Source organism: Psittacula echo (genome assembly GCF_963264785.1).
Source record: "Psittacula echo genome assembly, chromosome: 6".
NCBI classification, from domain to species: domain Eukaryota; kingdom Metazoa; phylum Chordata; class Aves; order Psittaciformes; family Psittacidae; genus Psittacula; species Psittacula echo.
In genome coordinates, this window is record NC_137743.1 from 14,071,887 (window position 1) to 14,085,317 (window position 13,431).

The 13,431-nt window shown below is 44.4% G+C and overlaps 1 protein-coding gene across 5 annotated transcripts in view; it reads right to left on the reverse strand.

Moving 5' to 3' along the window:
- Nucleotides 1–1,240: 1,240 nt before the first annotated feature.
- NEURL1 (neuralized E3 ubiquitin protein ligase 1) overlaps nucleotides 1,241–13,431 on the reverse strand; it is a gene marked incomplete at both ends in the record, with an annotated part of 160,779 nt that continues 148,588 nt past the window's right edge. For 2 of the 5 annotated variants that reach the window (XM_080621339.1, XM_080621341.1), the window contains 2 exons: nucleotides 1,241–1,509; nucleotides 2,820–2,936. In XM_080621339.1, coding sequence (XP_080477465.1) covers nucleotides 1,241–1,509; nucleotides 2,820–2,936 — 386 coding nt within the window. Of the gene's footprint in view, nucleotides 1,510–2,816; nucleotides 2,967–13,431 lie in introns of all 5 variants that reach the window. The other 3 variants (XM_080621340.1, XM_080621342.1, XM_080621338.1) reach the window with 2 other exon arrangements.

Below are 13,431 nucleotides of genomic sequence, written 5' to 3' on the forward strand. Positions count from 1 at the left end.
CAGCTTCTGCTACACCAGGCTCAAAAGCCAGCAGCCATGAGGTTGCCATGGCAGGCACCCACCATGAGGACAGCATGGTTCCCAACAGGGGCAGGAGGGATGGGGATTTATCTAAATCAATCAAAACAAACCAAGGCCCTCAAGCTGGGTTGGGTTTTTTTCTTTCCTTTCTTCCTAATACATAAGGACAGCCATGGCTGTGAAGGGCTGAGTACCACCCGGCTGGTTTTGTCTTGAAGCACAGTGATGAAGTTACCAGTAAATGAAACCCACAGACCTGTGGGTTTATACATTCTTCCCCAGTGAGGTTGGGGTTTTTGTTTCTTTTTTTCTCTTTTATTTTCTCCCTCACAAGTGCTGTCTGGATGGTAGGGGAAGAAAGGTGAGGGAGACATCCCCCTCTGCTGCAAGCCCATGGGGGCAGAGATGCTGCTGAATCCCTTGTGCTGCGTGGAGGCCACACGCAAATCAGTGGTGGTGGGCTTTGAGAGCTGCTTGTCATGCAACAGGATGGCAACAAGAGGTGGCTGGATACCAGTGCAAGGAAGCAAGGCCGGTGCCAATGTTGGCTGCAAACCCGCCATGAATGCTTCTGCTAGGGAGCAGCAGGGGACAGCCCTTAGGAGCTGTTCATCTGCCTGCAGACTTGGGGCGGGTTTTGCTTCACAAATACTGGGTCCACGTCTGCACTGGCCACAGTCTTTCCGCTGTGAATGTGCTCACTGCACCTCCCTCGCTGGGTCAGAGCTTGCTTCACTCCATCATTTCTAAGAAGTTTCCTATAGTCAGGCTGCTTGTACATGGAAACAGGTTTGTTTTTCATCTCCTCTTCTGCTAAGCTGTCCTCTGTATGCACAGTGTCTCTGGAAGGAGAGGTGTAGCACTAAACCTTCTATCACTTGCTGTCCCTGCTAGACACTGGAGACTCCTGTCTGCTGTGCATGGTGTAGAAAAGGGATGACTGCAGCAGCTGGTTTTTTGAGATAAAGATTAAAAGCCACAAGGGAGAGTGGTCCATTGCAGCTTCCCTGACACCCTGGAGTTCAGCCCCAGGGCTTGCTTGGAGGGTAGAAGAGCAGCGTCTAAGCTTGTCTCATCTGTGTTCCATGGAAGAGGGGATCAGGGTGGTGGTGGGTGATGTTTTTTGAATCTCCTGGATGATGAATAGAGACCAAGACCTGTGTTGTTTCACAGTCTTCTCCCCACCTGCCTAGTCCCCACCACAGCACCTGCTGCTGCTCTAAGTGCTGCGGTATGTTTTGATGATATCTTTGATGGCCCGCCTGCAGATGGGGCAGCAAGCGTTGGCCATCTTCTTGAGCTTCAGCCCACACGAATAGCAGAGACACATGTGTCCACAGGAGTAAATGACTGTGTCTACCATGTTCTCGTAGCAGATGGTACATTCATCTCCCCAGGGCCCTGAGGCGGACGGGGAGATGGGTGACTCAGGCAAACTGACTGGAGAGTTGGGAGCTGTGCCTGAAACACAAAGAACAGGGTCACTTGCTTAAAAGCCTTCCTGACATCCCATGGCAATGTCTGCCCTGGAGCTGGTTACAGAGGGAGGAACCATGCTCAGCAGAAATGAATGCTCCAGGATCAGGGATCCCTCCTGAGACCTACTGTCCCATTCCCTGAGCCCTGGTTCACATGCCAAGGTTCAGGCAGCAGAAAGGCATCTGCTGGGATCTGCTGCCCACATACAGCAAACCAAGAGACAGCTGTTCCCACACAGCAGGGACAAAGAGCAGTTGCATGTTTTCAAACTGCTGTCTAAACATTAACAAAGGAGGAAGAACCAGGAAGGGTGGATCAAGCCATCTGCTTTGAAAAGCGAAAGGCTGGGTGGCACATGATGGCAGCAGCTCCTAAGATAAGCAGCGCTTCATCTCTAGGGCCAATCCAGAGATGTGGGACAATAACACCTGGCTGCAACTCACCCCACGTAGATCCTTCAGGACAGGGGTGGGGTGGTACATGCATGGATAGCATCCAGCTCATAGTGGGTCATTGCTCTGAGAGCTAGGAATGGCTGCAGTGATTATGCTCACAGCACACCCCTAGTGAGGCCTCACCATGAAGCCAGATGAAGTAGCAAGACAATGAGAAAATTTATGGGGGTTTTTTTCTCCCTAAACGCATTAAAAATCTGAATGTTTGCTGTCACCAGTTATTAGGCTGGAGACTGGTAGGTACCTTCAATGAAAACCACTCTTGGTTTGGACAACAACAAGGATTTGGTAAGTTATATATCCTACCATGACTGCCTTGGGATCATGCAGGTACCTGGGGCTTTAAAAGTGCTGCAGAATAGCCTATCATTTTCTAGTGCATGTGCATTTATCTAAATCTCACTGAAATTGACTGGCATGTTAGAAATATCAATACTGCCTTTTCCTGTGGGGGGTACTGAGGGTGTGAGGAGCGGGAACATGGGGCCGTAGGCATATCCATAGCTCCAGCCTAAGCTAGCATGAAACATGTCACTGCCACACAGCTCTCCAGAAGGAGCTGTGCGTCACAGAGCCACACATGCAACAGAAACTCTGCTACCTCCCTGGGGACCTTTCATGATGAAAAGGGTTGGAGAAATATTGCTGTCTAGGCATTTAAGCAGCTTCTACATAAACCAGACTGAAAACAGCTTCTGCAGAGGCTCTCCCTTCCTCCCCAAGGGAGCTGACAGGAGACTCTATTGATCACTGTGATTTTAGAGTCCTTCTGAGAGACAAGAGTGAGCATGCGAAGGCAGGCAGTGCAGAGCAGGCCAGGGGAGCCAAAGGAAAGGCACTGGGGGATCCCATCATACTTACCACTGATAGAGCTGCAGAGGGGGCCAGAGACACCACTGCAGAGGACGGTGGGGGAATTGGGTGTCGATGTGGGCAAGCTTGGTGTGGACAGTCCCAGCCGCTCTGCTAATATGGTGGAACCTGCACCACAAGAAGAGAAACCCACAGTTACTGTTAAAACTTGGGGCTGACAAGGCACCGGGGTACGTGGCAGGGGGTGCAGCTCTCAGTGCTTGTCAGGATTTGTGTCTCATCAGTGTGGAATCTGAGGGGGAGATAAAGGAGAAGAAAAAAACCTCGTATGCCTTTTTAAATGCTAGCAGCTGGCCCTGAAGAGACATCAGGCTCCCGCAGCCCCTGAAATTTCCTGGAGCTCCTTCAGCCACCATAACCCTTTGTTTCTGCCCTTAAATGTGTCTCAAGCCATTAAGTGCAGTTACTTTCCTTATGGTTTCATGCTCATATGCACCCTGTGCACTATACCCAGTGATGGTCTTGTGAGGACACAGCCTGCAGCAGGGTGGGCTGGACTGCAGCACAAGAACACCTTGTCAAAGCACTCTTCACTAACCTAGTACAAAACTGCATCATGCCAGGCTCCAAAGAATTCACGCAAAGTCACTCAAGGCCTTCCCAAAGACAAACACAAGTGTTTTCCTCACTCAGAAAAACAACTCTGCTCAGTGCTCTGCCTCTTTTGTAGGGTGGCTTCTGTCAGAGGTGGGGATAAGTCACCAAAATGCATTTAGCTCTGGGATAAACAAGGATACCTCTCCCCCCATTCAGGAAAATTATCTCCACTCCCTGCATGTCTGGATGTGATGGCTCAAGAGTGCAGAGCCCCCTGAAGTCCCCTCTAGGTGTCCCCAGCTCCATGACCTCCCGCTTTCACTGCCCATCAACTCTGTGTTTGTTAGTGTGCCGTTTGCCAGCAAAGCCAGTTCTGCCCCACAGCCTGCTTGGCACCCTCCCTCCACCTCAGCCTCTTTCTTCTGCTGTTATAAAAACAAGTATCTTTAAACCCCTTCCAGAAGGGATAAAAAATAAATGCTTCAAACCAGCTGTTGCAAAGGTTTTGTAGGGGAATTTCATTGTCAGTGATGCGGTCTGGTCTTCAGTAACACAGTGGTGAGACAACAGCATGCACATGCATGAACCAAGGTATGGCTTCTTGGTGGTTAAGAACTAGTTTGCCTATGGTGTTAAAGTTTCTAGTTCCCCAGTTGAGAAGACAACGAGGGTAAATCCAAATCAGACCTAAAATGCTAATACTTCTTCATGTCACCATATAAGGAGCTGAGAGGCACAAGGATTTATATCCGCGGTGTCCTTGAGGAGTCAGAAGCTACTCTCTAGAGAAAAAGCAGCAGCAGCAGGAGGCCAGGAAATCCCCATGGTCCTTTAGTTCCTATTTTCAGGGACATAGTTGCTACCGAGCCAAAGAGGACCGAACCTGGGAGGCGGGGACTCCAACAGCCAAATGTGGATGTGCAAACAAAGCACAAGCACAGCAGGAGCCAATGCCGGATTCTCCTGCCCATTTTTATCGGATTAAGACAGAGCAGTTAAGTGTAGCACAGGGAGTGGGGAGGGGAGCATGTTTAGGTCAAAAATCTGTTCTGAGAACTGCATATGGGAGAAAGAGCAATAAGCTTCAGCCTTCAGTCCTTCAGTTTTATCCCAAATCAAAGGAGGAGCACTTTGCTCCCAGGCACAATCTGAAGTTGATTTGGCCTATAAAGGGCATTGGGGCTCTCACACTTGAGTTGCTGTAGGAAAGCACCTCCTTTATCACACAGATGGGAGCTGAGGCTGGAGTTCAGCTCAGTCAATATGCAAAAAGAATGATGCAGTCTCTAATGACAACCACTAGCAATGGCCCTTCCCTTCCAATCTGACAGATGACCGTAGCAGAAAACTTGCCCTGTGGGTAGCACACACTGTAAACAGGCCCAGCGGGGGCATGGATTTCAGCTCACTCCCTGCACACAGAACAAATATGAACACTGAGCAGGCGAACAAGTTTTTCAAGCCTTCCCTCTCCTCCCTGCAGCCTGGAGCTATTTCTTCCATTCAGCTGACACACAGCACATTGCATTTGTAACACCAACCTGGTCGTTTCATTTAGTGTAAAATAAAGACTATTAGGAGTATTTTCCTTCTTGGACTAATAGGAGAATTTGGAGGTGCCCTAACTGTCACAGAGTATGAATTGATCATGCTGGCAGCACTGAAAGAAGCCTTTCCACAGTGCAAGGAGAGCTCATCAGTGCAGGAACCACAATCTTCTGGTTATAGCTGGGCTGAATCCCAAAACGGCCTTACCAAAGACCCAAGGGCCAGCACACACCTTCCCAGTTCTTTCTCCTAACACAAGGCTCAGCTCTTGACTTTTCTCCAGCATAAGTATAGAGCTTTGTTCAAAACAATGAGTTCCGTACCAGACAAGACGCACTTCTCCCTTGGTGACAGAATAATCAACATAAGACACGTTACTCACGCTGTTAATATATTGCTGGATGGTGTGCAGATACCATGACAAGGAGCATGGAATGAGATCATGTGCAGGGTGGAATGAGTGTGGCCAGCTTGGTTTAACTAAAACCAGACACATGCGCTCAAGGCCAAACATGCTCATTGTGTGCACAGAGCTCCCACCAAGAGCTAGCTTTCAAACCACAACTTAAAAAAATTAAATAATTCTAAATAAATCAATTTAAACATTCTTCCTCTCTCTAAAGCCCCCAGATAAATTGCCTTTGCTGCTAACTTGTCTCATGCTTGATCTCAAACATGCTGAACACACTGGAATCACCTTTAAACGGATTTTGGATCAATTCCATTTGCTGCTTTAACTTTGCAAAGTCCAGTTGTTAGCAAAATCCAGTGCAGATTGGCTTTTTCTCTGCACTTCTGTTATTGCTCTGGGAGAGGTGCAAATAAATGAACCTATATGTCGACCCACAAAAGGAAATAGAGTATTATATTTTCAGCAGAAGAGAGTATTATGATGAAATGTACAGCAACATCATGCCAGGAAAGGCTGCTAGTATGATAAAGGTTTGTAATTCAAAATAGTGTTGCCAAACTGGAAATAGGATCAGAAATAAATGGGATGGTATTCAATATGATCAAATGCACAATGAAGGACTTAAGCAGAGATAATCAGCTACCCAAATACAAGAGAGGGAATTAGTCTATTCAATTAGAAATACAGCTGTCCTACAGAAAAAGGCCTGGAGATTGCTGGAGGTCACCAGATGATCATATATCAACAACGCCATCCTGTTATGAAAAGGTTGCATGAACTCAGCATCATATAAGGCTGGTTAAGGACTAGAGCAGGAGCCTGAAGGACTATGGTATCTCTGTCCCTGGAAATACTCAAAACTCGACTACATGGTGTTGTGCTAACTTGGAAGTTAGCCCTGCTTTGAGCAGGAGAATGGATTAGGTAATTCCCAGGGGTCCCTTCTGACCTAAAATGTTGTATAATTCTATGATTTTTAGATGGCAACATTTTTCACAGGCTGATAAAAGGAGAGAAGAAACAGTCTCCATGGAAGTTCTGGATAAGACGAGAATCATGGGTTCAGACTCCTAAGGTATTCAGATTAGATGTTATATAGATAGTGAAGCACTGTAAAGCAATCAGACTTCCTAGAGACACCATGGCATCTCCATCATCAGAACTTTTTAAGAACAGGAAGGTGAATTAGGTAGTCTCTTGGGATCCCATCCAGCATTTATAATTTTTATAGAATCACAGAATCAACTAAGTTGGAAAAGACCTAAGATCATCAAGTTCAACCTTTACTTCAGGATAAATATACTTTCATAAGCTCTTTTATGAGAGTAGTTATCTGTATCCGTAATTGCCCTTTTATAGAACATCCTGTCACCAAAATACAGCAGCTGTGGCTGTCAAAGATGCTTTTGGCTCTCTGTGTTTATTGTGGCAAACAGGGTGGTTTTCCAGAACATTGCAATCCATTCCCAGGGAATATCTCCTGAGGCTGTCCCAACTTTTAAGCTTCTCTCTTAAGGACAGCTGTCTGGGGAAAGCTGTATAGCTGAATGACTTACATTGGAAATAAGGCCAGATACAAATTCAATACTCTTTAAAAATACAGAAAATTTTCTATTAACTCTCACCCTTAATGAATTTATAAAAATCATAGAATCACCGAATGGTTTGGGTTGGAAAGGACCTTAAGATCCAACCCCGCTGCCATGGCAGGGACACCTTAAAATATTATTTCTATATCTCTTTCTTATAACAAAATGGTTATGTTGACCTGCTTATTACTGTGCAGGCTCCAGGGAAAGAATTGGAAAACAACCACTACAACAAAACCAGGTGGGAAGAGCATCATGCTGTCTGCATTTTCCTTCTGAATATGCTTATGGGCATTTGCTATGATGCAAGTAAATCCCCAGGGAATCTCTGTAGCCTAGAACAGAGAGTATCTGCCACAAATCTGTTCTGCAGCTATTCCCAACCCATTGCTAGCAAGTAGTATATTAATACTCCCAGATTCAAACCACAGCTGAGATGGAGAGAAAAGTAGACTAATGCCAAAGAGCATGTTGCTTCCTAATTACTGTTGACTTTGGATCACTGGAGGTTGAGGAAACTGCCAATTTAAGGTGTTCATAACACATTTCTTAATCTGGTATCTATTCCCAAGAGAAGCAATAGCAGGGCAGGACTGATCTTGGGACTCAAATAATGACAAAAGGCTGAACTCCACCAGATTATGAAAAATATCCATCAGGCAGTGAAAGGTACCCAGTAAGTTCTTCGGATTTATTAGGGTATTCCTCACTCTGTCCCAGTGTGGGGAGGAGTGTTCATGTTCATAAGGAGAGGAAATCAAGACTCAATCCATTTTACTAAATCTCATCTCCTTCTCTCACTCTTTTTCCCCTCATAATTAAATTCAACATTATATAGTCCCCTTGCACCTTATCAGATCTTAACCGGAAAGGCCTGGAAGCACAATGTTTCCATCAGAGCTTTGAAGCTGTGCTCCACAGGCTGAAAAGGCCTGCTGCTTTGCAGTGGAAATGCGGTATTGCATAGTCTGGAGACTCCGCTTTCAAGACTTTGCTGGTTGCAAACAGGAAGAAATATCAATTATTTCTGCCCCCAGAATGTTTTCTGGCAATGCCAAAGACCATCTCAGGTGTTTCACTCACCTTCTGCTATTACCTGTCTAGGGTCTTAATAACTATTTCACAAGCATCATGAAAATAATGCATAACCACTCCAGAGCTATCCTTTTTTTCCCCTTTGAACCTATCCAACTAAAAGTTTGCTCTTCCTGGCTTACATGACACTGTCAGTAAATGATCATTACTGTCCAGCTCACAGTTCACAGTTTGATCTTCACCCGTTTAATTGGCTTTCCTTACTCATAGCCATCATAAGGACTATAGTCAGATCTTAACTAAACATTGTACCTAAAAGAAAAAATATGGGAGCCTTCTGCCATAGTTTCTAAGGAAGATAAAGGTTTATGCAACATACTGACTTGCCCATATGCTGAGTATCATGCGAAGCACATTGACAGCCACTTCTCTTTTTATAACACATTTGCTGCATAAATAGGCCAGTTAATAAAGATAGGGTAATTACCAATACTAATGGCAGATTTTTGGTGTTGCTCCATGCAAGGTGCCACAGCTTCCAGCACACAGTGGAAAACATCAGTACAGCTGCTGAAATCTGGCTGCAGCCTTCAACTTGCATATCTATGGGTGCTCAAGAGAGCTGTGCACATCTCATACAGTTTAGTCCAATGAGCACTGGGCAGAGCCATATATCATAATGACATTCATAGTCATTTAGCTGCCTTTCAGAACTCAACTAGATTTCCTTTTGTTAAGAGCCAGATTTTTGAGCCTGTCAACTGAAATAATTCCCTTATCACAAAAGCTGTTCAATATCCATTCTCACATTTAACACTGTCTATATATCAGGCCCACTGCTTTTGTTATCTAAATAGGATCAAGGTCCATTCAAAAAACTAGCACAGTCATGGGTACTGAGCTCATGTGAACTAAGGCCTAAGGAAGTCTGCCCCATAACATGTGAGCTCCTGCAGTGTGAGTGGGCTGCGATGTTGCTAAGACTAGACACTAGAGCAACTTAACCCTGTGAGTCATATTTTTGCTTAATCTAATCTACTACAAATCTTTGGCTTGACAGTGACCACTAGTACGTGAACATCCTTGATAACTACCCATGTGCAAGACCGGTAGGACTGGGAACTTAATTTTGGTCTTTACTGTGTTTTTACTGAAAAATCTTCTACCTAAGTCTTTTTTTTTTTTCTGCTCACAGATGTAGCTTGGGTAGAATTTCCCCACTTTATTTATTCCTCTGTTCATCCACCCATTGCAGGAAAAGTTATGGATATACTTCTAACTTTTCGAGAATGCAGACTAGTAAAATTACGCAGCTCTTCTGCGTATTACAAGAGCAAAAGCCTGTACTGAAGATGCAGTAGGGAACCTGTAACAGTACACTAAATGTGTTTTCTTTTGACCTTCCATTCTAGTGGCAAGACACAGTGTACTGAGATCTCCTGGGTTCATTCCTCCATCCTCTCTAAGACAAAGTTTCTGTCTTTGGGTGTTCCGCAAGCACATGTCAGACTAACAAGCACCTTTCCATTGACAGGAAAACTGGTATTATATCAGTGGTAGATGGACTAAAAGGTGGGTCTTACGAAGACAAGCTTTGCAAGACTTCAATCTTTCCACTTTTTGTATTTCAGTAACTGTTTTTCACTAATGCAAATACAGCACCAGATGTAGAGGGAGCTGCAAATACCAAACAGCAAGATAGTCTCAATGCTAAAATGACAGCCCTCCCACCAGCGTGCTCTCTGCTCCAAAGAGCAGCCATTTCTGCACATAACCACACTTTTTTGCCTCCAGTGAAGGCTGCCTAAGAGCTATTCTGTCCCCCAGGGCCATTCATGTCTTGCTTACCAGGGAGTTTTGAATCCATCATACTAAAACAAAGGAACAAAGCACCTGTTACTGCCTGGGCACATGTAGTTAAAGATCAACAATAATGTTAGGGAAGGATGTAAGCATATCCATCATCCCTGAATGCTTTACACAGCCATTTGTTATGTTCCCACGGTGATGGCAACAATACTGCATTGATCAGAAAGCAGAGCTTCCTTCCCCTTGGGCACAATGGTTTTTGGCCAACCATGGTCTCAGAGCCTGGCCTCTCTGCTGCAGCTCATCTCTGCCTCTCAGGTGACTGACATCAATTGATGATCCATGGGGTTTTATGTATCTGAGTATTTTCTGGAGGATTTTAAAACTGTTCTGAATAGAACAATATTACATTTTGTTCTTTACAAGCCCATGAAAACATAAAAGATTTTGCATTATGCTACAGAAATGTCGAGCAATATAGGCCAAAAAGCAGCCTGGCAGATATTGCATGCAAAACCATAAGGCCTGTATTTGTAGATGGGTGTCAGACAACCGCTGTTTGGGGAAGTAAAAGTTAGATCCAAACCACATGGAGAACAACAGTTGAGACTGTAGTGTGAATCAGAAAAGGAGTGTACTTTATAGCTCCACTGGTGCCTTGTTGTCTGCTGTGTCCAGAAGGGCAGCAAGGGACCAGCACATCAATTACCCTCTTGCAGTCATGCACACTCCAGCTAAGCAGGTGAAAATGAAAGCTCCGAACACTATTGAGGTTTTTGATTCAGCAGCTCTCTCAGCCCACACCCAATGCGCTGTCTGAAAGCAAAGAGCACACAGCAAACTCAGAGGACAGCATTCCTGACTGGACAGGTAAAGTTCAGTGGTTTACTCAGCGCTTCATCCTGCAAAATCCTGAGGGCATGCACACCATGCAATGAACGTCTAGCTGAACTGAAGTGAAAGAGGCTCTACTGGAGCTCCACCTCTCAACCTGAGAAATGCTAGACCAACACAGCACCCAGACAGATGCTTATAAGAGGTGAAAAAAAAAGAAGCCAGGATTAAGTAGCTGAACCACATGAAAAATGGGAGTTGGAGCTTTCGTCTTGTTTAAGAAAAGCAAAACAAAAAGCCCTCTAAAGGATCACAGGTATTAATTACCCTGACCAAATATGTTTCTGTTCATAAGCAGCACCTTTCCAGATCCATCTCAAAAAGGCAGAGTACTGGGGACACAATACCTGGCTCAGAGTATTTGACACACCACAGCAAAAGTAGTTCTGTGAGCAAAAGGAAAATCATTGCCTGACCCAGCACCTCCCAGCTCTGTGCTTCTCCAGAAGGGACACATATAAATAGAAAGGTAGATGTATACAGGAAATAAATAGTTTCACTTTCCTTTGCCAGCACTGCTCTGAATTTCTGTGGGACACTTTGCTGGATGAAAAAGCACCTGATAGAGAAGGAAAAGAAAGAACTTAATCTGCTATGTGACTTTCATGGTAGCCAGAAAAACTAACTTATGCCAGTGGTAGTTCAATGAATAGGCAGATTTTATCTGTCATGGCAAACAAGCTGCAATTCAAACAGGCTGGTATGTATCCTGTATATTCACTATAGGCAGGCAAAGGCATTATGAGATGAGGGAGATCTATACATCACTTGCCATGAACATCGTACTGCAGGCGGGGATAGTTTATTATCCTAGTAATGATAATCATTTCTGCTCTTGTGGAGGAAAGCATGCAGAGGGTGAGACATTTGCACGCCCTGTGACTGTTGTCTAGAGATCTGCTTGCTTTACCCAGCCTTTACCCAGGTGCTGGCTGATACCTCAGTACACAGGCTAATGCTCACTGACTTACCTGTGGCAAGCATGGGTTAATTATGTGTCATGTGTGAAGAGATCTTTAGTGAGATGGTTCAAAGGTGCCATTAGGAGGTATTAATGCTGACATTGATCCGAAAGGACAAGCATTTGATTGCATCCAACTCTGTGACTGTGGAGTTTTCCAAGGCACAAGTTATAAAGCAACTTGCCCTAACACAACAACTTCTTTTTGAGCTGATTCTCCTTTGAAACAATGGATATAAAATAGGACGTGAATGGAGAACCATGTGCAGTGCTAGAATAAGACCCAGAAGTTACAAACACTGTGATGCTTTTGTGCAGTTCTTACAACTTATCAGTAATGTGTACGTCACTTGGAATGAAAGATAAAACCACGCATGATAGGAAGGTTTATAAAGAGGCATCAATGCAAGTGGATTTCTTGCCAAGAGTCACCGAATATTAACTTTCTTCCTCCCCCCCTAGACTCTAACACCATAAAATGCCACATACATTTCCTATATACAGTGCATAGGAAATCTAGGCAGTTAAATGCCACACAACACAGGCCTATTAGATCCCAATCAGCTTAATGAGGCCATTTCCCATAGAAGTGGGAAATATTTCCAATATAATATAATATAATATAAATTTAGAAAAAAAAAACAACAACAAAACAAAACAAAAAACCACAGACAATAAAACTCTGGGGTACTTCTAATTGAATACGTGTTAAAGGAAGAGATTCATTACATGTATTTCTGTGCTACAATGTTATATGTACTTATCACGTTTGTGCTGTATTTAACTTGACACTTTCTACATCACTGGAATGAACCAAGGTGGAGAATGACCAAGTTCCCAAATGGGTAACATGGGATGCTGGAGTCCTGTCACAGCCAAGGAGCAACCACAAGCTAAGAAAATTGTTCACATAGGAATGGACAAAAGACAGGGAAGAGAGGAGATAAGATGGTATCAGCTCCCAAAAAGCCCTACAGATCCTTAGGAAAATTGGGCCAGACAAGTGCCACAGCAGAGACCAGAGAAAACAGGAGAGTCTTCCTTGGAGATAATCTGGAGACAGTAGTTGCAGGAACTGTATCAGCAAGATAAGGAGAAGTCCTGGGACATAGAGAAATAATCCTGATTGGAAAAGAGAGGGCAGTCTTAAAGGCTAAGCTATTGCCTGTGAATCACTAGCAGTGCAGGAACAGCTGGTGACTCACCTGGAATGGAGCTAAAGTCAAGGGCAGGGAGGTTGGAACTAGATGATTTTAAGATCCTTTCCAACCCCAACCATTCTATGATTCTAGGATTCTATGAAAACCAAATGGCAATATGATGAACATCACAGAATGATGGAAAGTGATTTCTCCTGGTAAACCATTGCTCTGCATTACCCAAGACACTACTCTGTTCACCCATGAAACTGCAACTCTTTAAAGCTGGTTACTCAAGATAAGGGCTCTATTGCAACACAGAGGGCTGCACACAGACTCTCACACAAGTAAGAGTCCTGCCTGTAATGGGATCAACAGTAGTTTGCCTGTACACACTGTCACTGAGGCTGCTTCAGACCAAATTTCACTGTTGACTTAAAAAGCCCTTTGCCATCACCTTTTGTCCCCCAGTACTCAGCTGAACTAACTCCTAATTTGGTCCTTTGCCAATTCTTGTCAGAAATCCCAAGGAACCAAGGATTTGTAGCTGTTCTGTCTGCAAGTCCCTGGTCAGCTCTTTCTCCTCTCACAACTCTCTCCCAGTTTTCAGCCCATTGACCAATTTCAAGGAAGTCTGAAGGAAGGATGGAAACCTCTGCAACAATTGATTACTAAGTAT